Source organism: Gambusia affinis, linkage group LG13, assembly GCF_019740435.1.
Source record: "Gambusia affinis linkage group LG13, SWU_Gaff_1.0, whole genome shotgun sequence".
Classification (NCBI taxonomy): Eukaryota; Metazoa; Chordata; class Actinopteri; order Cyprinodontiformes; family Poeciliidae; genus Gambusia; species Gambusia affinis.
Window position 1 is genome coordinate 9618474 of NC_057880.1, and position 27556 is coordinate 9646029.

Here is a 27556-nt window from a genome sequence, read left to right on the forward strand (position 1 = left end):
CAATAATTACCAGCTGTTATTAAGTAAATAAGAGCAAGGGAACAAACACTAACCATCACAGCCTTAACATCTTTGTTTTTTATTTTATTTTATTGATTGTTGTATGCCTGTAAGTGTGAAAATATTTGAATTTTCCAGAGACGTTTTTTTATTTATATGTTCCAAGTCAACTTTTAAGTGTCTTTTCTATAATAAAGACCTTTGACTGACAGAAAAATAAATTGTTTATCTGTCTTTTCTTTCAGGAATTGGGGTTTGGGTCTTTTTTCCCTTATGTAGAGCGACATGACATAACATTCAGTATAACCGCAGTTTCTGATATGTTTATATTTTTCGTAGGACATTGAGGGCACAACGAACAAAAATAAAAAATGTCAGTTGAAATGTGAACAAAGTATTTTTCAATGTCATTGGGTGGTGGTTCCTCTGTGTATTGTGCACAGTTTAATATGGCTTATTCTATTTGGTAACTTGGTGAATCAACATAAATTAATATATATATATATATATATATATATATATATATATATATATATATATATATATATATATATATATATATATATATATATATATATATATATATATATATATATATATATAAATTAAAAAGGAAAACCACAAATACATCTAAGATGCAAAAAAAAAAAAAAAATGGTATATTTAGATTGTAGTTTTTTTTTCTGACAGGAAATAACTGGCTTCTTTCAAAATTGAGAATCTATTTTGGGAAGAAAAACTACCGGTAGTCCAATTATTAGGTCAACCTCTTCTGATAAGCAGCATTATCAAAAAAACAACAACAACCCTTTATTATTCCCAACAGGCTTTGTCAGAGTGTGCATGGGGCCTCAGAAGGAGGGGCTCGCCCATGGTGTCATTCATTCAAGAACCGCCACTGGTTTAGGACTAATCACAGTCATTGGCTCATCCAGCCTTCTGTAAGGTCGGAAGGACAAGTCCGAGCGGGAGGCACAGAGAAAGAGGGGCAACAGCAGCTCTTAGAAGAGAGATATTTACCTTAAATCAGCCTCGATTTACAGGATAAATTTACATAAAAGCTTCGAAAAAAAGAGAGAACACCGGGGCAAGATGATGACCCAAATAGAGACAACGGTGCACTATGATAACGGGTACGAGGATGAATACATGCTACAGGAAGAAGAATGGGACAGGGACATGCTGCTGGACCCCGCCTGGGAGCAACAGCAGAGAAAAGTACGTCTGTTTCGTTAATTATGAAACTGGTTTAGCTTAGGCCTACTTTGCTTACTTTTAAGAAAAATAAATAAATAAACACTGACCAGTGGTTTTGTCATTATCAGTATTATAGTTTTAATTTAAAAAAATCTGAATCCATTTTAGTTCTTAAAAATTAATTGAATAAGCCATTGCCAAACTTCAAGCAGTCAACTCAACTGTACAACTTTGGAGAAAGAGCAGTAGTAACAGATTTTTCCGGTTAACATATTTTCAAAATAAAGCACCCAAAATAAAGCATCCATACTAAGGTACCCCAGAAGTGTCAAAAATTATAAGAATGATAATATCAAAACCATATAGATTTTTATAAGTTTGTTAATATTTATTTAAAATTGGAAGAATACATATTAACAACTGACTAATTCAATGAATATGTTGATAAATATATGCTATACAAAAATAGTACTGTTCCACTCTACATTTAATTTCCTTAAGTGGACTTACTGGAATGTTTCCCAGTCTATTTGATAAGATACAGTGACAGTTTGAAGTATTCCCTGCTGCCAAGGATTTCACCTTTATTTACACAGGTCAATGTCACTGAGACATGAGCTTTTATTCTCAAGAGCAACCAGTTTTCAACAGACGTAGAATGTGTAAAAAATAACCCATAATCAGTGAAATTTGTCCAAATTACTGAAAAATACCAATGAAAAAATATAATTTAAAAAGACAACAGGAACTGAGCATAAAGAACAGGAACACAAATCTAGTGATGTTTTCTTCTTTGTCCCTAAGTGTTTAAAACACTTCTGATTACTTAAATTTTCGCTTTTTCCTCGGTTAGAAGTTGTAAGACTCCTAATTGTTCTTTTACCAAAATTTGGTACACACTGAAAGGGAATATAGAAAAAACCTTAGAGTGCAGTGCTCTGCTTAGGCAACATAGGAAGTTTGATGTGCTAATAAAATGCCAGTTATTCATTATAATGAAATTATATCAATGTAACAGTTTGAGGGGACAAGTAAGGCCAGGAAACTAAAGAGGTTTTTATTCTGTGATGAATAAACAAACAAGCTTGACTTCTGCGAAGAGCTAAGAGTATATAATTTCATCATAATCAATTTGAGGTGGAAAGGTGACTGTAATTAGCAATCAAACGATAAATACAAATGTGTTTTGCAGACAGAAAAAATTACAATAGCATAAACAACTATAAACAATGCAAAATGAACACAACCAATTAGATATAGTATGCATTAGACAACTAAAACAATATTTCACATAAAATGTAGAAGTGGCACGTGATAGTTTTCAGAAATCAAATTTTTTAAAGCAGAACGCATCCGTTAAGGTTTTACGTTGAAGGGCGGCTCTCACAATTTCCGCCGCCGTTCTTCTTAAGTGACGTCAGCTTGCCGGAGTCCAGTGAGGGCGGCTTTTGACGGACGGATGCGGCGGGTACCAAGCTGTCTAACAATAGCCGCTCCAGCGGCTCCACAGACCGCTGCCTCTCCACTGATACGCCCGGAATGCGAGCTGTCAACAGATGCTCCCAGCACATGGTGACGCTCTCCGGATCAGAATGGACGCTGCATCTAATTTTAAACTAAGGACCAAAAGGCATTATAGTGGGGTTAATCCAGCGTCCTTGGGTTGGGGAATTCTTTTGTTTATAGAGACCGCGCAGAAATGTATTGGAGTTTACCAGCATCAGCTCAACCCGATATAGCCTCGGCCTCCCACACTGCCAATTGAGGTTTTTCTGAGCTTTAAAAGTTGGCTTGGGCCTTAAAACTGCATCTCCAACAACGCCATGTCCTTTATAACCCCACTCACGCCCTCACTGACAAAATGTGTATTTTTAGGAATAAGCTAAATGATAGATCCGTTTCTTATACTTTTCCCATTCTTTTAGCAACCATAAAGTTGTTTTGTGCTCACCTCAGAGCAAGCATGAAATTCTCATTGTGTGATAACCATGACTACACAGCAGCGTCACTGCGTTTAAGCTAAAACAAAAACATTTGAAATTATTCACAGCTCTGAAAAAGGATTCACATTCTTCCACACTTTTGCTGAAGTACTTGTTTTTTTGTGACACATACATATTTCTGATCTTTGAGCAGTATGAGAACTTGACAGTATACAAAAGTGATTGTGTTGCTGTCACACAGGGGTAAAAAGTAACTAACCACATTTTTAGGACAGCCGAGATCTTTTTTTTTTTCTAGACACAACCAGGTCTGATTTCTGCCAGGCCTACAGAATCAAGAAATAATGTAAACATCACATATCTGACAACATAAATTAAGATGAAGAAAACAAGAAACAGTGGCGAATCTTCCCACGATTGGGCAGGCTGCCAGAATTACTCCAAGAGCGCAATCACTAGCATGCTGGAGGTCACAAAAGAGCTCAGAACAACTTTTAAAACAATGTGGGCCTCATTTTCCTTCCAGAACTGATGAAAAGAGAACACAAAGGCCTGTCCAACTAGGATCCCCAAGACTTTTAGCAAAATATTCTGTGGACTGACCAGACAAAATTGGAACCTTTTGTAAAGTGTCAGTCCCATCACCACAGTCAAACTACTAACAGAGAAGAACGTTATAGTGACATTCAACCATGGTGGTGGCATTGTGATGGTATGAGCCAGCTATGGTATTTGAGGACCTTAACTTCTTAATACCACAGCATGACCCTTCTAAGGAGGATTTCCGACCATTAGGTTTGTGAACTTGGGTTACGGAGCACAGCAATAACCTAAAGAACACCAACAAGTCCAACCCCGAATACCTAAAAAGCAACCAAAAACATTTTTGAAATGGCCTAGTAAATGTCTGGATTAACATCTTATTTATTGACAGTGGACTACCTTGAACATTCTATTTTTGCTTGAATATCCTCTAACAAGGTTGAATTGAGGCAGTTTTTCCACCAAATTTCCCCATAGTAATAAAAAGAGACTGATTACAGGTTATCACTAGAGCTCCAGGGCATTTTTTGTCAACAAGGCTAAAATAAGCAGGTATTAGGTTTTGGTGGACGTTACATTTCTTGAGAGAGGTTAGTTTGGATAGCTTTTCTTCTCTTAAAAATGTTATCAAGTTTAAAAACTGCTTTTTGTGTTTCTTAAGATTCTGCTTTTTTTCCCCTGAGATTAACATTTGTTTGATTGACTTAAATCATTAATTGTGGCAACAACGCAAAAACAGGAGAAATTGATGAGTGGGCAACAGTTTTTCACAGAAGTCAGGTTCATTCATCCAGATGGAAATGTTTGCAAACAGTCCAATTGACATTGGCACAGCAGTAGACCTGAACAAGACCGAGTTATTCTGTGTCGTCCATACAGCTGAAAAACACCCGAGTTGTTCTTGCACTTCCTCTGGCAGTCCACAGAAACGTTGTCAAACTGCAGGAGCAATTTTACGGAAAATTTGAGCATTTTTTAAATTTACCAGTTACACACCCATGCTTACTTGAAAGTGATTTGTGCTGGTGCACGTGTGCACAAAATAATCAGAATGGACACTGCATCACTGAAGGTTTCACCCATTAATGGGGAACTTCTGTCATGGGGCCCCTAGCTCGTCAATATGCAGCATGAAAGCGAAATTGTCTTACGGATTTAAGTAATGATGTGATAAATCAGGAAAAATATGAGTGAGGATTATTTTTTTTCTAGCCTCTCTGACCCCATGAGTACACAGAGGCACTAGTCACTCATTGGATGTGTCTCACCAATATTTTTAGCTCCAATCGTCACTAGGCAATGGTTTGGGAGAGGGTGAGGAGGGCGGCTCGGAAAGTGGGCACTAGTGTTCTGCGACTGCGTTCAATTTGGAGGACTAGCAGGCAACGTTTTTTTTTTTTTTTTCTAAACAAGTAGGACAGCCATCCAATGTCACATACACCCAGGGGAGGGTTCACTCAGTGTAGAATGTGATGCCCTTCACTCCGTAAGCCTGTAATATTCTGTTTTTGCACCGGCACCCAAGGGAGAAGCTTGAGAGACTGGATGGACATGCAAATGCGGTCCTACTGGGACCAGGCATGCAAAAAGTGTTCACATATTCTCATTCAATGTAACTTTGCTGTTGGCAAATTACACTAATTTAATAGTGAAAAATTATCTCATTTTACATATATTTCAATAATTTTGTGTGTGTGTGGGGGGGGGGGAAGAAAAAAAGAAAATTATACTCAGTTGAAAGACAAATTTCATAAAACTTGTTTGATGTAGAGCAAAGTTAAAAATATAATTTTAACTGCTTAATTGGTAAGTATTTCCGTAACTAAAAAAAAAAAAAGATTGGTCAATTCAAGCTAAATGAGTAAAAGTGAAAAGTGTGAACTTCAAGTCTTTTCTGAATGACGTTTTACTGCTCACCACTGCTAACACTTCACATGATAATGTTTGTATTTTTTATTTTTTATTTTTTTTTAGGTTAGACCTACTGATTTGGATCTATTTTCAATAAATCAAAATGTATAAACCAGACTGTCACAGGTTATTTGACAAAACAAGTAGTTTTTAAGCCAGTAGACTACAAAACCACCCACATTTATGCATATGCCCTTAATCAATAGGCTCAAAATGGATGTAGTTTTATTCAGAATATATTTGATTTGTAAATGAGTAAAGAAAAAATAAAATGTGGTTTCCAATTCATTTTATTTATGTACGTTTCGCTTGCTGGTCACCTATTAGAACAGTTTAAGGAAAAGCTGCAGATCATTAATTGATCCATTTCTAATAAAAAAAAAAGCTGAGTCTGAAAAAGGCATTTAAATATGTCTGTGGTCTAGGGTTGAACAGTAAAGGTTAATAAGTTATATGATTACAAAAGCAATTCAAAAATTGTTTGTTTTTTTGCAACACAAAAAAATTCAGGATCACATTTTTGTGGTTATTCTTTTATTACCCGTTCAAAGACATTCTTGATAGGCAGGAAATGTAGGAATGTTTCCTCTAAAAGGATGAAGAATTGTCTCTTTGAAAGGAACGTAAAGCTCCACTAAGGCAATAACTCTAAGTTATTGCTCAGTAATTTAAATGCTAGTTTTCACAACAGTAGAAATCTTTTCATCCTCTGCTAGAAAAGCTTCTGAGTACACTCAAATTCTTCACTACCAAAGTAACTGTAAAGAGATAAGATACCCGACACATGAACTGGACTTACAAGGGATTTTCACTCTCCAAACTAAATAACCTTTTATCTGTTTTCATTAAGATTCAGAAAGTTTTACTTCATCTGGGTCTTGATTCCAGGTCCACAGATAGGCTGCAATGAAAGCAATCTCCCTGGAGGTATAATCCAAAGGCAATATATACAGGAATCACACCAGCTGTTAAACCAAAATGACTTAAAACCACACTCTAAATGCTGTGGAAACTATTTGCTCCCTTACAGATTTCCTTTTTGTTTTTTTTGTCACTTAAATGTTTCATACAATCAAATTTAATCAGATAAAGCATACCAGAGAATGTGAAAATTGAAGTTTGCAATGTTTTCAATTTATCAGTAAAATAAGCTCTCCAAACCAAATGTTTCATATAATAAATAAAATTTCCACCCCCCGTCTACCTACAAACTGGTTGTGCCCAAACTGCCAGCAACATTTCCCACCATGTCTTTGTGATAACTGTGAAGGAGTCTTTGATGTAACTGCGGAGGAATTCTAACCCACTATCCTTTGCAAAAAAAAAAAAAAAAAAATTCAGGCACACTAAAGTGCTTTGAAGCATGATTTGGCTCTCTCAGGTCATGCCATGGCATGGTAGACTTTGACTAGGTCACTTCAAAACCTTTATTTATTCAATTATTTTTGTGAGGCGGACAAAAAAGACAAAAAAAGAGTATTTTTCCAAAATTTGTAGATCTCTTCAAGATATTTGTTGGAAACTGTGTGATGACGTTTTGATCTTTTCTGTCAGACTGACTAGAAATGATAGTGAACATTTGCTGTTTTTTTTTCTTTATTTTTTATTTTTTTGCTTATTGTTTTATTAGGAAATTTACTGTGGCAGTGAGGCCTTACTGGGCTTTCTTGAATGAGTCATTCATGCACTCTTTCAGTAATTTCAGTAGGCCTACTACGTCTGGTAAGGTACATTTACGCATAGGGTCAAGTATGTTTGATTTTCTTTCCTCTGTAAATTATTGTAAATCATTTTTTGTAATTATGTAATTTTAAAATGCGTTTATTGATCTGAAACATTTAATGAGATTTCATTCTTTTCCTATCCAAAAGCAATAACATGGTTGTTATTTGCAAGACGCCAACATTTTCATTTATTCTACATTATTCCACAATGTAGAATACATTTTAAGATTTGATTTTAAGTAATATTTTTTTAGGTTTTTAAAGTTTCCTCCTTCTTCTTCTACTCCCTGAAATTTGACCTGAATTAACAGCCTTCTGTGACAGGTGCTATCTCCAGATATGTTCACATGTCGTATTATTAGTGGCAAAATAGCAACAAAAAGTCAAGGAGGGATATTTTCCTTGATGTTGATAGAGATATTTAGAGTTTATTTTTTCCCTTTTCCCTCTCTTATCGTGAGCTACAGCAGAGAGGTCTAAATTTAACGCCTTATATCAACTGGAATGCGCTCTGGCCGGTTCCCTGGCTTTCATCTGCACCGTGCTGAGAACTCTGCTGCCTGTTCATGGAGAGACTTTATAAAAATAGTAGAAAGACAATAATCTTGTCTTAGAATGATTTACAGCATTTTAGGCCCCTGTGTACAGCACATGTAGTTTGAAAGGTCTTTACAGAGGAACTATTGAAGGGAAAGTTCAAACTGGACACTAGAGAGTCACTGAAGGATGGCCTGATAATAGAGTGTTGCTGTGAAATCTTGTTAAGGTGCTCTCACTGTCTCTTTGTGTTCAATATGCCTAAAGCATAAAACTTATGATTGGACTTCTTGAACTTCATTTATTTAAAACTTTGGGGAGTTCATCTTGCAAACTAGGTCTAGGAGAGGTGAGAAAAAGCTTACTATTAATTTTAATTCATTCAAAAACTTGTTTTAGCTGACTTGGGAAACCCTTTCTTTTTAGACCTTCACAGCATGGTGCAATTCTCACCTGAGGAAGGCCGGGACCCAGATTGAAAACATTGAGGAAGACTTCAGAAATGGATTAAAGCTCATGCTGCTCCTGGAAGTCATCTCAGGTTTGAGCTCCTCAGGAAACATCCTTTTCCTGGAATTGCCAGTGATTTTTCCCAATCCGACATTTTTGCTTTATCACATTCTGCCTGTAGGAGAGAGGTTACCTAAACCTGACAGAGGGAAGATGCGGTTTCATAAGATCGCTAATGTCAACAAAGCGCTGGACTTTATCACAAGTAAAGGGGTCAAATTGGTCTCCATTGGAGCAGAAGGTACCGTTACACAAATCCTCGCACATCTTTGCACTGCTAAAGCTACCGTCAAGCAGCTTCTTATGTTACCAAATGCATGATATTAGTGCAGGTCCAAATGTGAAAAAATGAAGTTCAATTTGTATTAGGTTCTATCTTTACTATAATGGTGTGTGTGTGTGTGTAGACTATGATGGACCCTGTTTTGTATAGTGCTTGTACAGTAGGAAGAAGGGCGTAAAAAGTACATAATGCATTGCGGCTGAATACTTTTTAGATTGTCATCTTGTTTTCAGTTTTTTTTTTTTTTTTTTTTTACTTTTTGATCTCCTGATCATGTTGGGTTGTAAGTTTGATGTTTAAACCAATCCCCTGAGTGCCCCCAAGTGGTTAAACAATTATTAAATGAAATAATAATAATAAAAAAACTGCTTCAACTGGTTTCCTATTGAAGCCACGTCGAGTCCTTAGCATACTGAGGTCAGTGAAAGTTTTGTGTATCTGTCTCTCTCCTGTAAAAGGATTGTAACTGTTTTGATATTGGATGGCAGAGATCGTTGATGGGAATGTTAAGATGACTCTTGGAATGATCTGGACCATCATCCTCCGCTTTGCCATTCAGGACATATCTGTGGAAGGTACGATTATGGATATTTGTACATTAAGGATATTTGAGGCAAAACTGATCTTAACAGAATGGAAACTGAAAATAAAAAAAATTAAAAAATTCACATTTATTGAACAAGATCTTGCCCCGATTCTCTGATAGGATGCACATCAGAACTCACAGCTAAGAATTACCTAGGACTAGTATGTCAGACTTTTGTTATTTAAGAGTCCTATTAAGAGTCCAGTTGAGTCTTGTTATGAGTGTAAGGACAACATTTTTTCATATAAAAATAAAACTTAGTATATAATTTTATGCATTAGATTGGAGCCATATAAATTTCTGAAATATTACTGATTCAGATATGATTTTTACAAATGTGAAAAGCAGTTTGTGTTTAAATGAAGAGAGCAGCCGATCTATATTTCTAAGACTTTTGTACCTCAATGCACTTATATAAATAATTGATTAGAATTGTATGTGAAGGGAAAAACTTCCTCCTCAATTTTGAAATTGTTTGTCTTGTTAGAAACATCTGCCAAGGAAGGACTTCTCCTGTGGTGTCAAAGAAAGACAGCTCCCTACAGGAATGTTAATGTCCAAAACTTTCATGTTAGGTGAGTTTCAGCAATAAAATCTCGCTGGTGAATCTTATTTATTCTTTGGTTGCAGTGTTAGTTTATGTTATTCATAGCTTGTGTATGTCCTCATATTCAAGGGCTATATAGTCTCCCTTTCAGCTGCTTAAGCAAAAATATTGTGTATTGTGTAAAATTTGGTGCATCTGCATGAAATTTACCATAAAATTAAAGTTCTCAAGAAGTTAAAAACTTGAGCGTAGCATCGATGAAAAGTAGCCAAGCGGAGCTGCTGCGTTATTAGGGCTTCCATTGTTCCTGCTTAATGCTGGAATTCAGTTGCAGAAATCTCACGTCTGACCTGACTTGTTGGTTTTTCTCTGCCTCCTGGCTGCTGAAGCTGGAAGGACGGCCTGGCTTTCTGCGCCCTGATACACAGACACAGACCCGACCTCCTCGACTTCTCTAAGCTCAACAAGGTTCTGCGTGTTCGGTTCATTCCAACTAATACGCAGATTTTCGTAATATTAACGCGTTTGACAAAAGCAAAAAACAATGAGATTTATTTATTTTCTTTTAATGATTAGGATTTGAGTTGTGCAATCCTTTTTTCTTTAATTCTTCACATGGAGTGTTCACCTTCCTGCCTGCTGGATTGTATTATTGCTGTGCTATTTAAAGTTTAGTTTCACAGGTAACTGCAGGTTACAACCTGTGGCCTAAACCTAAAACAAGTTTATTTGCTACTATTTAAGTCATTTTTACATCATGCATGTTGTCTGGCTAATGGTTTTAATGATATCCTAATTTAATGACTGTTTCAGCCTAACATAGAACGTTTTTACCCTAAGTGCATTCGTTTAGTCTCACCTCATGCTTCATTAGCCTCAGCCAAAACTGTTTTGTTACAACACACTTCCTCCCTGAGTAGCATAAAGGAAAACTGTCTCTGTGCAGCCAATTGTATTCACCTTGAGACGAGATTTATTGGCCATGACCCTGAGCGGTTGAGCATTTACTAGAAAGGGTCTTGACCAGTCTGTCGAGAAATTATATTTACGCTCAGAAGAAGCTTAAATATTTTCACCAGGCTAAGAGGAGATGCTTGCGTTAGCATTATGTTGGAGGGCAGTATTCTACTTCATGACTCTCATAATACAAAGGCTTTCTTTAAAGCTCACATAAACTTACACTACCTGGTGAAAGTATTCATGCCCAATGAACTATTCCCAGTTTTGTATATTCTAACCAAAAAAACTTTAAACATTTTATGCACAAATCAAAGTAACACAAATTATGAAATGGAAACAAAATCATAATGTTTGTGGTTATAAAGCGAAAATGTAAAAAAAGTGCAAAGGCTATAAATGCTGTTGCACCTTGTAAAAGATTATTGAAAGTTAGATTAATTAAACTAGAGCAAATGCTCAGACTTTTAATTATTTTCTTTATGTGTGTCATATGAGAACACAAAAATGAAATTCCTTTCTTTTTTTTAAGATGTTTTATAGAATTTTGAACACTGTAGAAACTTTTTGGATGACAGGTGAAACATCTTCCACGTGTATAAAAGTCCAGTTGCCTCCCGTTCAAGCACTCGTGATTAAATTCTCAAGGTCTGAAAACGCATTAGATCTTGTGGCTAAGGAAAGCTTGCATACCCAAACCCAAATAGCAACATTCACTTTACCCAGACCGAGAGTATCCTCATGCTGCAAACGTAGAGCAGGGGAACACCAGGCCTGGAAACGAAGAGTGACATTTTCATTTGTTTTGGAAACGGACGCACTCGGTTTTCAGCACACGGCTCATTGGTGTGGCACGGAGTCGACCCTCAGCGTTCCCAGAAACATGAGCCTCGGTATTTGGGGAGATCAAACCGAGACTTACCTTTGGTATTGCCCATGTCATCATGCCATGCTCTCTTGTTCCAGGGTGCCAGTCCACAAATGTCAGTAAGACGTTTGAAGAATAAACGTCTTGGTAATTGTTAGTGAAATCGCTGGCAATTCCGCAGAACGGTGTTGATATCATTTTGTTTCTGCCATTTATCGTGCATTTTAATGCGCTCTGTCACATTTCCGGCTGTCAGCTGTGCTCATGCTGCCAGGAGACAGTTACATTGTGAGCTGTGCAGCTGTTGAGTCTGGCTCTGCGGAAACATGTTCATTAAGCTCGCTTCAGCTTACTGATACAACCCTTGTCAGACACTCGCACACAAACAACAAGCTCAGGGTATAGCCTTTTGTCCGTTCATCTGTCTGTTCATCCCTCCATCCCACCAGTCTGCCACTCATCCTTCCATGCATCTATCTGGTCTACACTTGGATGTGTGAGCAGCTGGCCCTGTCATGTAATGTAGCGCAGGCCACCTGTTACCTTTATAGAACACTCTCACAGGGACAATAGCAGCCGGATGATGGCATGATCTCTTTACCGCACTCCTCTTTCCCTGATGGCCCACTTACCGGCAAAAGGGTTTGATGTCAGCTGCAAGCTTAGTTTTACAATTGGATGATTTACCTGAAAACTGTTTAGCCCAAACGCTGATTAGGAGTAAAATATGCAGCACTGGAAAAAAAAAAAATACAAATATGAGAACACTTTAAATGTCTCTGATTTTACTTTTTCTGAGTACATATTTGAGTAAAATGAACATTGCTTTTTTATTTCTAGAAACTATTGACGACATGTCTCTGAAATTCCAAGTAAACATTTTTTATTTATTTGAAGGAAATGAGAAGTGGTCAAAATGATAAAAAAAAAAAAAAAGATGCATTGCTTTCAGACCTCAAATAATGCAAAAACAATAATAATGTTCATTTAGAAACAACAATACCAATGTTTTAACTCGGGAGGAGTTTAGAAATCAATACTTGGTAGAATAACTGTGAGGTTTTCATTGGGGTTCAGTGCAGTGGTCTCTAATTTTTTTTTTCCAGAGCTGTAGGTATAAACATAACATAAAGCACAGTGGTCATCACATACTAAAACCATTAACAGTACCAAGTGTGTCTTTTTCTGCAAAAAACAAAACAAAAACCTGTCGAAATTAGATGTCAGAGAACTTCTACATCTCATATCTTTACGCCCTGACATTTCAAAGTTTTCTTCTTTAAAAAGCTTGAGATGATCTATAGAGCTGCATGAGAGGCATTAAATGAGCCAACATTGCTCACTGTGTGTCCTTAACAACTTATCCTTGTGTGTAACTATGCAGAAATTTGTTTACTATTTTTAGGATGATCCTCTGGGGAACCTGAACCTGGCTTTCGACATAGCCGAAAAACACCTGGACATTCCTAAAATGCTGGACGCAGAAGGTATTGTTCTCTGGAAGTGCTAAAAATAAAATCCTGCCATCCATTTTTACTAGAGATGGAATGATCAAGGTTTTGTGGCTAATTTCTGATCATCGGTATTCATAATGTTTTCGCCTGCTAATTTTAATTTTACCCCAGTTAGATTTTGTCTCTGAGAACCTCAGTGTGAATTGCTGTGAACGGCCAATTATTGTTTATGTGCATTTGGTTTCAGAAGCAATATTACGCAGTGTGAGAGAGCAGAAATAAAGAAAAAATGGTTGTTGGAAAATAGCTATAACTTAAAACTTTAAACTTTCTTGGTTCTCAAACTGTGACACAAGCGCCACTTGTGTACTTACGTTACCTTTAGTTGTACTCATAGAAAACTGGAACTTTTAGCTATTTTATAAAGAGAATTTGGATTAATCAACTGTGATATAGAGTTAGCAAGCTGTAGCAGCCAAACAATGGTTTGTTCATCATGAACCCACAGCCACAACTGATTGTAGCATAACTCTGAAATGTCTGTAGGTAGAGTGGCACATGCTGAGGTATTGCTAGTTATTTAAAGCTTGAGAAACACTCCCTTTGACCCAAACCTCAACCTCCAGGACGTTTTTGCTTATTTTATGTATAGAAACGCTTCAAAACATCCTGTGATAATGTACTTTTGTCCATTTTTCTGGAATACTTTAAACTTTCAATATCTATTAAACCTAATATTTCCACTGAGCATTTCCAAAATCAAACACACTGCATTACAGATGGAGGTTGAATAATTACAAAAGTAAAACTTAAGATTGTCACTCTCATGCATTTATCAGATGATGTAATCATCTGATAAAGGGTTTCACTCTGTGTTTTCAAAGTAGTAGCCAGCTTGTCTTGGCTGGCAACAAATGTTAATTTTAAATAGTTTCCCATGGAACACCGCACTGACATTTAAAATAGGTATTTCTAATTCTTTCCTTTGGTCGTTTGTTGTTTTATTTATGCAATTTCTACAGAGTGTCTTCTTTTTATTGCTTTATTTTCTATTTTAATTTTTTTTTCTTTCTCCTCCGCTTGTATGCCTCAGATATCATCAACACCCCCAAGCCAGATGAGAGAGCCATCATGACCTACGTGTCCTGCTTTTACCACGCTTTTGCTGGAGCCGAGCAGGTATCGGTTGGGAATCCGTCCTGTTACCACACTTTTTTATATCATCCTCGCAAAGGCTTCCCAAGAACACAGCGGGGTGCAGAAATGAGCTGTCAGTTAGATTTGGACGTGGGTTGCTGATCAGCCAAAAGGCTGTGTGCAAAATGGGTTTTTTATGTATTTATAATGATGTATCGATGGGGGACAAGCCTTGCTGCTTCACTCTGCAGATTCAAATACGCTATTGTCATGCTCTGCTCCCTCAGGCGGAGACGGCGGCCAATAGGATCTGCAAGGTGCTTGGTGTTAACCAAGAGAACGAGAAAATGATGGAGGAGTATGAGAGACTGGCCAGTGAGGTAAAGTTTCTTGTCTCTTTTTTTTTTGGGGGGGGATTCATAAAAGTAGCTCGGGGAAAAGAAAAGAAAAAGACATCTCAGTTCTTTCTACATTCTGTTCCATCATACTGAGGCCCAATGGAGAAGAATTTAATTATTCATCAGAGTTTTTCTTAAGAAGCTTTCCGGGCCTCCGATCTAGCTACATTTTGTCTCTGCATGTCCCAGCTGCTGGAGTGGATCCGTCGCACCACTCCCTGGCTGGAGAACCGGACCCCGGAAAAAACCATGGCGGAGATGCAGCGGAAGCTGGAGGACTTCAGGGACTACAGACGCCAACACAAACCCCCGAAGGTTCAGGAGAAATGCCAACTGGAGATTAACTTTAACACCCTACAGACCAAGCTACGCATCAGCAACCGTCCTGCTTTTATGCCCTCTGAAGGGAAGATGGTTTCTGTAAGTCTTAAGCTTCTTTTTTCCTCATTATTATTGGAAAATAAGGTGGATGTTTTTTTTTTTTTAGCTTAAGTTATTTTGTATTTGGGAAATGAAGCATGTAGAGTACCAAACATGAGTGATTTGAACACTTGTCTATAACAAAGAATCTATGATGCACTTTTAATGTGTCCTCAGGATATAACCAGTGCCTGGCAGGGCCTGGAGCAGGCAGAGAAAGGCTTCGAGGAGTGGCTTCTGACTGAAATCCGGAGACTCGAGAGGCTGGATCACCTGGCTGAAAAATTTCGTCAAAAAGCCACCAATCACGAGAACTGGGCCAGTGGTTAGTTCTACTTAGTTTTTCCAAACTGGGTTTCAGTTTGATATTTCTTTGAAATGTTCATGCAACACTTGAAAAAAGCATAACATATCTTTTTACAAATGTAGCACAAAACTATTCAATTAACCAACTGAAGATTTTCTCTCTTTAAATCCATGAAAATGAATTATGGAAATCAGTCTACATTTGAAAGATCCTCCTGCAGAGTGTTACAATCTACCCAAATGAATTTGGGGCAGGTAAACGCAAACCTGGGAAATTGCTAAAAAGAAACATCCAGGCAGAAAAGTTAATAAAAACTCCAAACATTAAGCGCTGAAAAAAAAATTCAAATGAGCGGTGAACATATAAATGTTTGTCAGAGAACTGAAGGAAATTGGATTTGTGTACAAAAAAAAAGGTAAATCATTAACACCTGACCAGGAGAAAACAAGGTTCAGATCACAATCTCATTTTAGATGTTTTTGGCTTCTGTTGATGTCAAACATCTTCACTTATTGGCTTCCTCAGGTAAAGAGCTGATCCTCATCCAGAAGGACTACGAGACGGCCACCTTGACAGAAGTTCGAGCTTTGCTTCGAAAACATGAGGCCTTCGAGAGTGATCTGGCAGCCCACCAGGACAGAGTGGAGCAGATTGCTGCTATTGCACAGGAACTGAAGTATGTGGTCCTCTTACCAGATGCTTGGACTCATCTGTCACTCTGAATCAGAGAGGGGAAAATACTAGAAAAGTAAAAGGATGAAGGTTCTGTCTTGTAAATATTATATAAATTGCAATTTGGCGACAGTCTACACTTAACCTATCAGGTTCAAATGATGAATAACAATAAAATGAGACACAATTAGTTAATTTTAAGTAAAAGTAAGAGTAAGATAAAAGATTATTTGCTTTTTGAAAAATCTACATTTTGAGCTAACCAAAAGTCTTCATGAAAGCTGCTATGAAAGTGAGAGTTGTATTTTGTGCTTCAGCTTTAACTCTAATTTGTCAGACAATACACTTACAACAGATTCTAAAATGCAAAGGTAGCCAGTGGGGAAACTCTAAAATTGTTTTGCTGTAGGATTGCTTTTCTGTTTCAGCATAAACAACAATAAAAAACATAATCTTACCTTTCACCAGTTTTAAACTTTAAACTAATTGTTGTTGATGCTGTTCTTAGAACATATTTTGTCACTGAATTTTATCCGAGCAGAAGGAAGGAAAGGCTTTTCTTAGAGCCTGTCGGGATTTCAATCAGCAGTGAATGGCAGGCACCTGTGTGCAGTTAAGCTCTCAGTCTGCCGTTGGCTACCGAGTGTTTCTGGTGATTATTTAAGTGGCGTTCAGACAAAGGCAAGAGAAGGTTTGACTGACACGCTAAATGGCCTCCTGGGTTTGTGCAAGGTATGTGGACTCGTTTGATGGCAATTTAATTTTTTTTTTCTTCAAGTCAAATTTTCTCTGTTTTAAGATTTTGACAGTGCATTTTACTTTTTCTAGCCAGTTGTTCCTGGTTGTTCTGTTCAGCTGGAGTGTCCACAGTGTTCCTGTTCAAAATGGTGGGTTTTGCAACTTTTATTTCTTTCCACAATTTCTTTTCCCTCTTTTTGTATACTAACTTATTTTCTCTCAACAGACTGGGGACAGTCTACTGTGAGAACTGGGAAGGTGAATCCTGGACCCCAAAATGCTAAGACTGAAGGCTCCCGTCCAATGTCTTCCAATCCAGCTGGTACTTCTGTATCATGGGTGGTTGTTAGACCCCAACGCAAAAGCTCATTTGTGCGACCCTCCAATCAAATACGACCTGCAGTCTCTCTAGTGCCCAACCCTCCAAAACTCCTTCCTGCTCTGAAGCCAGAAGGACCTGCTAATTTATGGTCAACTGAAGCACCAAAGGAGCTTCCCCTCCCTACCTCTGATCCTGAAGGCCCTGTGGCGTCGCTGCCAGTTGCACCTCTGACCGAGCTTTCACCCCATCCAAAACTACAAAATCCTTTTGAGATTCTAGAACTTACTCCTCCTCCCCCTCAAAATCCTAAAGAGTCTGCACTTTCAATTGTTGACCCTCCTGAAAGTCTTCCTTTGCCGCCTTCAAATCCAGAGGGTCCCGAGGTCTCGTGGCTGGTTGAGCCTGCAAAGAAAGTTCATTTTCCTTCCAATCCTGACATGCCTCTGGTCCCCTGGAAAGTTGGCAGTCCTAAAAATTTTCCCCCGCCTTCAGTTCTAGAAGTTTCTACAGATAACTGGTTGGCTGATCATTTGCTAAAGGCTCAAACCCTCCGTAATACCAAAGGCACTGATACTGCAACAAAAGAAATGGTTGCTCATCCACCAACCTCAGAGAATGCTGCTGTAAGCTGGGTGGTTCAGCCTCCCAAAAGAAAGTTACTTCTTCAAAGTCCTGATCCTTTGGTGTTGACCACTGATGAGCATGAAAGCGACCCATTCAGAGCTGCTGTTGCACAACTGGGTGAAATGCCTCTGGAACGCTTTGCCTCTTATCTTCCACTCACACCTGACCTCATCCTTCCACCTGTTGTGTCAGAAGACCTTTCTCCTTTGAAAGGGGGGCCAGAGCAAGGAGTATCAGAGGGTGAAACTGAGCCTCTGGCATATCAAGAGTCCTCTTATCAGGGTGGCGAGTTAAGCCGCTACGCCTCCCTCTACAAACATGGGGTCTCGGAGCGTGAAACTGAAGACTACATTGTTCCAATGTACCTTTATGGTGCAGGAGGGATGCCAATTGGAGTTATGCCACCACTGCCGTACCTGAACCAGGTTGTGCCGAACATGTTTTACTTATTCTTGAATGGGTGGCTTCCTGATGGGACTGTGTCACGCATGCAGACAAACTATGAGACTGATGGAGACTATACAACTCAAGTTGGCTATGAAAAATAACCCTTCCCTGCAACTGAAGGCCCTGGTATTGACAGCCAAGTTAAGGTTTCTAGCTAGGAGTTGTAGGCTTACTGAAAAGCTGACTACAAAGTCCAGAATTAGACAATTGAGGGTTAAAGGCAGCTATAGCAATTTCTGCAGTTTACACCCATGGTCTTGACTTGCAGTGTTTTAAAACTTCTAATAAAGGTGAAAAAAAGAGACTTTGAATGTTTGTGTGGTTCTTAAAGTGCTTCAATGTTGTCTAAAAGTGTTTAAGTCCATTTAAGAACTGTAAATTTGGGTCCAATATTTATAAATGGCTTCTGTTAAGAGGGAGTATCTTGACATTTTGTGAACTAAAGATTAGTGACCTTAAGTCCAGCTTGTATTGGGTACAACTTTGTAGGTGACTCTGGCCATAAAACTTCTTTTTAATTTTTTTTTTTTTTTTTTTTATACATTTTAGTGAGCTGGATTACCATGACATTGCCTCTGTAAACCAGCGTTGCCAAAGCATTTGCGACTTGTGGGACAAACTGGGAACCCTGACTCAGAAGAGAAGAGAAGCACTAGAGGTGAGACAAAACCTATCCTTGTGGTGATGAGATGCAATTTGAGGCTCTTCATTCCTGAAAACATGCCAAATCTCCACCAGAGGGTGCTGATGTTTAAGAAACTCATTTGCCCATCTACGCAGAACCGACTTGGGGTTCTAATGACCTGAAGAGTGTAAACAACTTCAAAGTTTTAGCTGTAGAGTACAAATGTATTTCTTCTGAAAATATGGCTTATGTCTCACTAGTCACTTCCTCTGATCCAGGCTGGTCATTCCAGACCTGCAAATGTGTGAAAGCCTGGGAGAAGGGCCAAGGATTAGATCTGAATGGCAGTGACAGGGGTCGTTTTTCTGCCCAAGCCCCTGCTCTGCATCATATTCATGCCTGGGGGGAAGAGGCTTCGTCACTATCGACCGAGCCAGAGTTTAGTGGGTGGTGGGGATTAGCGTGGCCAAAATGGCACAAGACTCCCTCGCCCTCTCCTCCCACCTTCTGCTTTAAGCAAAACCAGTGAGAGGATGTTTGGATTTTAGAAGTGCCTTCCTCTCTGAGCTTGTTCAAATTGCCACATTACAAATACAAACTTGTGTAAGTTATTGGGCTCTATGTGGCGAATAAACTATAAAATAGTTCTATGTTGAGAGTTTTGCATCTTTTTAATATATATATATATATATCTGTTTTACAGTTTGCCATGCTTTGTTGATCCAACTTTTGTTACAATTATGTCTGGAAGTCTTTTGCTTCTGCTCAAATGATTTTGAAAACTATTTACAAAATGTAAAATAGTTTAGTGTAGATCATTTTGGATAGAGATCAGTGAATAGCAAGTCCCTACTACATATTCTCAATTGGAGTTAGATCTTTGGCTGCGTCATTGTAATTAATTTAACTGTAGTCATCTTATTTAGAGATACGAGTACAAAGGGCTTAATAAAAAAAATGCCTGCTAGATTTTTATTTTAAATGTTACATTACATGGCAAATCATACAGATCCATAAAATCCCCTAAAAATGTGTGGTAGTTGTTTCCATATGCCATGTTTTGATTCTGAAAATATGCATCTTGTAATCCTATCAGCGCGCAGAGAAGTTGCTGGAAACTATTGACCAGTTGTTCCTGGAGTTTGCAAAGAGGTCAGCTCCCTTCAACAACTGGATGGAAGGAGCCATGGAGGATCTGCAGGACATGTTTATAGTTCACACCATTGAGGAGGTCCAGGTAGGACTATGGCACTCCCCACATTTGTATGGCCCTCTCGCTGATAAAGTACCAAGCAAGACCAACATCAGTATATCTTCTCCAGAGTCTAATTGCTGCTCATGAGCAGTTCAAAGCCACTATGCCTGAGGCAGACGCAGAGAGACAAGCCATTTTAGGAATCCACAATGAGGTGCAAAAAATTTCCCAAAGCTACGGGATTAAGGCCAACATTATCAACCCTTACAGCACCATAATGACAGAGGAGCTTCTTAATAAGTGGGAGAAGGTAAGTTCAGTTTTAAAACCCGCACACGCATGCATGCATTATCTTCAACTGTTGGCATTCAGCTGGTGGCTATTTCCCTGTTTGAAAGGGTTAATTATGAGAAGAGGTGTATAGATCTTGGTGTTTAAATGCAGTGATTAGGTGATGAAATCTATTTGTAAGGGTATAATGTGTAAAATCATATAGATACTTAAATTAATCTCTTCTGGTGTTTTCTCAGCTTTTACCACTAGTAAATAGCTTCTGTATGTTTCATAGGTAAAGAAGCTGGTTCCTCAGAGAGATGGTTCCCTCCAGGAAGAGATGGCACGCCAGCATGCGCACGAAAGACTAAGACGTCAATTTGCTGCCCAGGCCAACCTGATTGGCCCCTGGATTCAGGCCAGGATGGAGGTTACCAAAGCTTTAATATATTTATTATTTTTTTAAAATGTCATACCATTCAGATGCAAGGCTTTTCTAGGATTTTAGCTGGTAATTAAATTATTTAATTAACCACTTTTTTTTTTTTTTTTTAATTAACATGATGCCTACTAAATTGGCTGATTTTTTTGTTAGTGGCTTGTGGTATCTTTGAGAAAACTGTCTGAATTTAAAATTAAATTGCCCCTGTTGCACACTGTGATTTTTTATTATTTTTTTCTGGACAGGAAATTGGGCGTTGCTCTTTGGAGATTGGAGGCACACTGGAGGACCAGATGACCCAGCTGAAGCAAATGGAGCACGTGATCATTGCATACAAGCCCAACATTGACAAGTTGGAAGGAGACCACCAGCTAATCCAAGAGTCGCTCGTTTTTGATAACAAACACACCAATTACACCATGGAGGTACAGGACAGGGTGGATTAGTTCTGAATATACTTAAAAACATGAATAGAATGCTTTAATTGCGTATGTTGAAATTTATTTTTGAACATATTTACAGATATGTGTGTGTCTAGGTGCTTTGCCAAGGTGTCATTACTGCCGAAAGCTTTTCATAATTTTTCACACTACAACCACAAAACTCACTATTTTTATAAGGCTTTTATGGAGTGTTGGCCAATTCAAATTAGTACTGAGAGTAATTGTGAAGTAGAAAGAAAATTATACAAGATTTTTAAAATTAGTTTGAAATTTGAAAAGTGTGGCATGTATTTCTATTCATCGGTACTGATTTGGGGTATGTTTAACCAGTTTTGCACATCTAGACAGACATTTTTGTCCTCTTTATTCTTTGCTAAAGAGCTCAAGCTCAGTCATATTGGTTTGATTTAAAGTATCTGAACACGAGCTTTCAAAGCTGTGCATGTTCCAACACTTGGGTATGCTTTAATCCAAACCATTCTGTCGCTGACCTGGCTGTATGTTTAGGTTTTCTGTCCTACAAGAAGTTGCATTTCTGACCTAGTGCTATTGCTAAGTATTTTTTCCAACCCTTTTGGATTTTTCCATCAGCTCTGACCAGTTTCCATGTTTGCGGAAGACAGACATGGTATTGTCATTGGTTGTGATGTTTCCCAGTTGGTCGATTTCAGTTTCTCTTGACCAACTTTAATCAACTGCTTCCACATGTTTGCTGCGTGACCCGTAGGTGGTGGCAAACTAGATTTCCTGTCACAAGGATTTTCTACTTGTCACAATGTGTGGAGTACAGGACTTATAAATGCCCTGTCAACATACTCTCTCATGTGAGCTGCAGCTCCATCATAATTACCGTGAGACTCTTGTTTGGCCTCTGGTTTTTGAATCCTGCCACAGGGTCTTTCTGCATGGAATTTTTCTATTTATTTGTGGTTTCTTTCCAAGTGCTCTTGCTTCCTAGCACATCCCATCAATATAAGTGTTAGATTAATAGGTTTCTCCAAATTACCCTTTGGTGTGATTATTTCTGTGTATCCCATTTATCTGTTTTGGCCTGTGATGGATTGGCAACCTGCCCAATGCCCTACGGCCAGTAGAATTACTTGAATATTAATGATAATCATCTTATTTTGTAGATGGTTATCTGTAATACTATGTGAAAATATATATATATATATATTCTGTGTTGTGTTGGTAACATAGAATTGCATTAAAATATGTTGTTTGTGGTTGTAACATTAGAAAGATCTTAAAAAGCATAAGCTATATAACACTTTTCTTAGGCACTGCAGTGTTTGAAAAACACAACTATCTAGTATTTTCAGATATGCCCTCCTCCTGTTAACATGTCCGCTCTGCCACCACATCCACAGCACATCCGTGTGGGATGGGAGCTGCTCCTCACCACCATCGCCCGAACCATTAATGAGATTGAGACCCAGATCCTGACCCGGGATGCCAAGGGCATCAGCCAGCAGCAGATGAATGAGTTCAGATCTTCTTTCAATCACTTTGACAGGGTACAACCTTATACCATTCACACTCCCGGGGTAATTTCCTGGCTTTCTGAGTTGATGATGAAAAGCAGCAGCAACAATACAGGAGCAGGTAGCGACTTACTCCTGTTTCCAGAGGAATCCTTGTACCTCTGGGCAACACCACCCAAGATATTTCTCTTGAGTTTTTTTTTTTTTGTTTGTTTTTTTTTATCTTAAGCAGCTTCAGGGAATATGCTTATCTTAGCATGCTGCTTTGACATGAATTTCCCATCTATTTGTAGCTGTTAGTCATGTTCTGCACTATCCTACTATTAATTTCTGATATAGGTAATCAATAAGGTTTCAGCATTTTTCCCATTGGCATGACATTCTGTTTCAGCTAACTGATTTTAACACGGTAGCTATAAAGCCAAATTCACTGACATTACAACAGTTGATGCTGCACAATGTTTTTGACACACATGCTCTGCTTCATTGTGTTGCTGCCAGAAACTGGATGATCCATTCAATATAGCACATGAAGTTCTTTAATATTATCTGACTTCTCTGTTCCCTTTACACTTGACATGTCTGACTGTAGAAGAAGAATGGAGCGATGGAAACGGATGACTTCCGAGCTTGCCTCATCTCAATGGGTTATGACTTGGTACTGCGCATCTTCTGTTATCTGCCGTTTCCTTTCTTGTCCACTGTACGCAAAAGCTCGCATGCTCACTCTGAAATCATATCTGCTTCAGGGGGAGGTGGAGTTTGCGCGCATCATGATGCTGGTGGATCCAAATGCAACAGGGATCGTCTCTTTCCAGTCTTTTATCGACTTCATGACCAGAGAGACGGCTGATACGGACACTGCCGAGCAGGTTGTGGCATCCTTCCGGATCTTGGCAGCTGATAAGGTGTGTTGGTTTGAGCTGCAGTGGCTGGCTGGCTGGCACGGGAACAGATGCTTTAAGCTCTCCTTTTCCAGTCACCATTTCCATGCTGTCGCCTTGCTTACTATCTAATATTGTGTTCATGATCTCAGCACGGAGTCAACAAGCAGTACCAGAGTCGCATTTGTCGTACGCCCGTTAGGAACATGTGAAAAGTTTTAATGTGAATTTGTCTTTTCTTGCATCTGCATATCATACAAAACAATTCAGAGAAATTCAACTTTTATTATTTTTTATATATATTTCTTAAGAGATTTCAAGTTGAAAAGTATTTGTTTAAAAAAAAAATTGAATCTATTTAAAGTAAATATAACTGAAGCATTTTCAGTTATATATATTTTTTTTAAAAATCTCTAATTCTGACTTCATGTTTTCTGAGGTACAAATGACAGAGGCCCAGAAATTTCAGACCAAACAAGAACCCATATTTATCTTTCTCCACTGACAATGGCAAAATATGAAGGGAGGTAAAATATGTCTCCAAAGCTCAGCATGGAGAACAGCAGCAAAGAGTAGCAACCTGAGGTCACCAGATGCCATCTATATCTCTATGACAACTGGCTGTTTTGGTCTGAAGGCTTATCTTGTCCCAAAATCACAAACGTAAATATTTAAAGCTTGTTAAATGCTACCACACCTTCAACCTGAAAAAAAGTTTTTCAACAACAAGCACTTCAAGTGGATATAGTGAGAACAAAGTATGAATATTTTCAAAGGCAGTGCTTGGAAACTATTAAGTAAGGTGAAGAATTTTGATGCTAGGGGCCTGGTTTTATGCCAAAGGCTCTGGGAACCTCGTGAGCATTCATGAAATCATAAAGCTTTTGAATGTTACGAGATTTGAATAACAATCTGGTGACCTCTTAGGGAAATTACAGTAGGTTGTTACTGGGTCTTCCACCAAGATAATGTTGAGTAACTGTAGCCAAATCTGTAAAGAAACAGTCCAGGTGGCACAAAATCAGTCTTCTTCCAGGATTCAATTCACAAGACAGAAATCCTGAAACTTCATTTCATTCACCAGAATGAATTCTATTTTTATTTTAAAGCTCTCTTCAGGAGTCAGATTTTACAAACGGACTTCATTTCCTTCCACATGTTGGTGCCAATCTGTATATATTTTTACTGCCTTTGCCTGTTCACCCCAATATGAAGAATGAAAGTGTGTGCAGACAGAGCCAGTTTTAATGGAAAAAACCCCCCAGTTGTTCATATTGACATCCTGACAGCCTCTTATTGCCCCCCTGGTGAGTTTGTTGAAAGAAAAATATCTCCCCTTACCATGTTTCAACAATCCACACCCTCCATCGAATACTACTCAAATAAAAACTTGCAACCACAATTAAGGGTGAATTTATTTCAAAGGCTTTCACGTACCTTTACCAGGATTGGAGACAAATGTGGCCAGCAGCGTCTTTCCAAAACTCAATTTTGTTTTCTCCCCCTGTAGCCTTACATCGTTGTGGATGAACTCAGGCGGGAGCTTCCTCCTGAACAGGCGGAGTATTGCATCATGAGGATGCCTCCTTACAAAGGGCCTGGAGCTCCACCGGGAGCGCTAGACTACACCGCCTTCTCCACCGCCCTCTACGGAGAGAGTGACCTTTAACTTGTGAAGAAGACCTTTCGTTGGGCCATTTTCAATCATTCTCACTCTTCCCACTCCGTATCTTTTAATTAAAATAACTAAAATACATACTGCATAGTGATGCCACACATGATGAATGAGTACAATGCTTTCTTCAAAGCACCCAAAAAAAAAACTTTGCTGTTTTTTTGTGTGAAAAAAACCATAAATACATTACAAATTACTATGAAAAATCAAAATAATTGAGAAAAAAGGATTCAGCATTCTTCTTGAGTTTAGTTTTAGTGCTGGAAGTAAACTAAACTCCTTAGAATACCTTCTATACTTATAAAATCTAATGTGCAGATAGAGACATAGATTTGGCACATGTTGCTAAACACCTTCTCATCTTTGCAATGTTTAAGACTATAGTCTAGGTTCACAATGTTTGCACATTCTGTATGCATCCCTTTAATCCCTTGAAAAAGAGGTTTTAAATCTCAGTGGGTTTTTATCCTGGTAAAATAAATGAAAAGTGAAAATCAATCACAACATAGCTCAGCTCTGAAGCTTACATTTTTATAGATCCCCGAAATATTTGGGAGTTTAATAAAATAAACACCAGGCCATATTAAAGACATGAAACTTGAGATCAGGAGCAATAATTAAATTCAAATGTGGCAGCTTCTTATCATCTGTACTAGATGATCAAAAAAAAAAAAAAAGCTTGTTCTGAGATATGAGATTTAGCCCACAAATTAACAGATAAACCTGGGAAATTGAATCCAGAAAATTTGTGGCATTTTAAAATATATTGTGAGAATGCTTTAGTGGACACACAAAAATTACAAACCCAAGTTCATGGTGTTTAGTAGAAAATCAATGACATGGTTTGGCCCCGATTTGTTTGGAACGCCATGTAATGTTTTCATGTTTCCTCACAGTGGCTTTGTTTGGACAATATCCCTTTCCGATACGCCACTTTTAAGTGTTTAGAATGAATTATGGTTTGGAAAAAGCTATTTCAGACCCACTGCCATCCATCAATAAACAGTGGGTTCCCAATAGGCCAGAAATATGCATCACTAAACAGAAATAAAGGGAAACCACATGAATGCGAAAGTAAATATTTGCAATGGTTTTAATATTCCTTCAGCTGGAAAACACGGAATATTAAATATGCACTATTCATGTTGGCAGGTGAAATATTATTTGGCAGCAACACACTAATTCTTCCACAGAGAAATACAAAATAACTGCTGAGCAGCAAAGCATAAAGCAAAGGCAAGTACACTTTTCTACATTTGGAAAACATACATAATGAGAATTTTGTCTTTTCCTTTGTTTTGAAGCATACATTAGTGGAACTTCCTTCATACTAAAAGAAAAGACAAAAATATGAATCGTCTTGTATGTTTTCTGTAGTTTTCATATTTCATTGCATTTACAGAATAAGCATATGTGAGTCTGCAGCATTACAGTATGTCGGTTTTTCATTTGGCTTTATTACTATTATAATAATGCAAGTAAGTAAATGTAATCAAAATTGCATTAAATTCTACCTTCATGTTGATAACTGTGGATTCACATGAAATAAAAATCATTTGGACCTGTGACCTTGAACCTTTTTCAAGTTGTACATCAATTAATGAATAACTTCAATAAAGCATTGTTGCCAAATTAATCCTTTCTTTGAGTCTGGTGGATTATTGCTTGAACTATGTCTTTACAATTTGACTTGTTAGTGTTTATATAATATGTAAATATGTCAATGAATGAAAGCTCCTGTGTCAAATTAAAATATAAAATGTATAGTTGAAGGTTTACTTTTCTTTTTTTTGTACAAGGATGTACATGAATCAACTCAGTTTGTTACAAGTGGGTAAACATCTTAGGCAATTAAAATTTCTTTCAAATAACAGGTTTGAAGCACCTGATGATGCATATATTTCTGAAATTGCAATATCATTCATAAAGTTACAGAGTCAGCCTTGAATTAATAGATTTCTGGAAAAATATTCAGTAAATCAGTTGATTGTGTTGGCTTTTCAGTCCCTGAAGGGCAGTGCTTAATTTGGACATGCTCAGAAAGTAAATTTGAAAGCAAACTGAAGCAGTTTTTGCCAGATGTTGCTATTCAACCTCATTTTGCTCTTGCTGGACTCCACATGAAAAATGCAAGTTTTCTGGGGAAAGGTTTCTAGTTTCCTAATGTCATTATTTGTGTGAACAGAAAGAAACAGATTAATCACATTCCCACTCTTCTTTCCTTTCATTGAGTTTTCTGCTTGAATTAAGAAAGCCATTGCATAGGTCTCTGAATGTAAAGCTTCTCTTCTAATGAGAAAAACAAAGAAACTTTGCCAATAACCTTGCTACTTTTTGGATTTAAGTGAATCATTGGCTAAATTAAATGGCACAGTAACCATTAAACTAATACTTTCAGGATTTTCTATAT

At 37.9% G+C, this 27556-nt stretch overlaps 2 protein-coding genes across 3 annotated transcripts; both read left to right on the plus strand.

Annotated features, from left to right (window-relative positions):
• Window positions 1-908: 908 nt before the first annotated feature.
• Window positions 909-26782, plus strand: actn2b (actinin, alpha 2b). Its single transcript, XM_044135698.1, has 21 exons — window positions 909-1218; window positions 8282-8396; window positions 8487-8606; window positions 9137-9223; window positions 9722-9809; window positions 10171-10249; window positions 13012-13093; window positions 14154-14239; window positions 14485-14577; window positions 14785-15015; window positions 15193-15340; window positions 15848-15998; window positions 18675-18783; window positions 19847-19987; window positions 20073-20255; window positions 20514-20648; window positions 20906-21085; window positions 22474-22620; window positions 23180-23245; window positions 23337-23495; window positions 24982-26782. Exons 1-21 carry the CDS (start codon window positions 1093-1095, stop codon window positions 25138-25140), a joined length of 2685 nt encoding a protein of 894 aa, XP_043991633.1. The 5' UTR covers window positions 909-1092; the 3' UTR covers window positions 25141-26782.
• On the plus strand, window positions 16600-18429 carry LOC122842117 (proline-rich receptor-like protein kinase PERK10). 2 transcript variants are annotated; one of them, XM_044135700.1, is made up of 4 exons: window positions 16600-16726; window positions 16823-16881; window positions 16959-17865; window positions 17896-18429. In XM_044135700.1, exons 1-4 carry the CDS (start codon window positions 16704-16706, stop codon window positions 18224-18226), a joined length of 1320 nt encoding a protein of 439 aa, XP_043991635.1. In that variant the 5' UTR covers window positions 16600-16703; the 3' UTR covers window positions 18227-18429. The 2 variants fall into 2 exon arrangements, with proteins under 2 accessions (XP_043991635.1, XP_043991634.1); XM_044135699.1 differs by having other exon boundaries at window positions 16602-16726; window positions 16959-18429.
• Window positions 26783-27556: the final 774 nt, after the last annotated feature.

Excerpts from the sequence above, each read along its gene's own strand:
- actn2b (XM_044135698.1), top strand. The coding sequence starts at position 1,093 with ATGATGACCCAAATAGAGACAACGGTGCACTATGATAACGGGTACGAG. Across the intron at positions 13,094-14,153 it reads TAAAATGCTGGACGCAGAAG|ATATCATCAACACCCCCAAG; the intron begins GTATTGTTCTCT and ends TGTATGCCTCAG. Across the intron at positions 21,086-22,473 it reads ACACCAATTACACCATGGAG|CACATCCGTGTGGGATGGGA; the intron begins GTACAGGACAGG and ends CCACATCCACAG.
- LOC122842117 (XM_044135699.1), top strand. The coding sequence starts at position 16,704 with ATGGCCTCCTGGGTTTGTGCAAG. Across the intron at positions 16,727-16,822 it reads GCCTCCTGGGTTTGTGCAAG|CCAGTTGTTCCTGGTTGTTC; the intron begins GTATGTGGACTC and ends TACTTTTTCTAG. Across the intron at positions 16,882-16,958 it reads CAGTGTTCCTGTTCAAAATG|ACTGGGGACAGTCTACTGTG; the intron begins GTGGGTTTTGCA and ends TTCTCTCAACAG.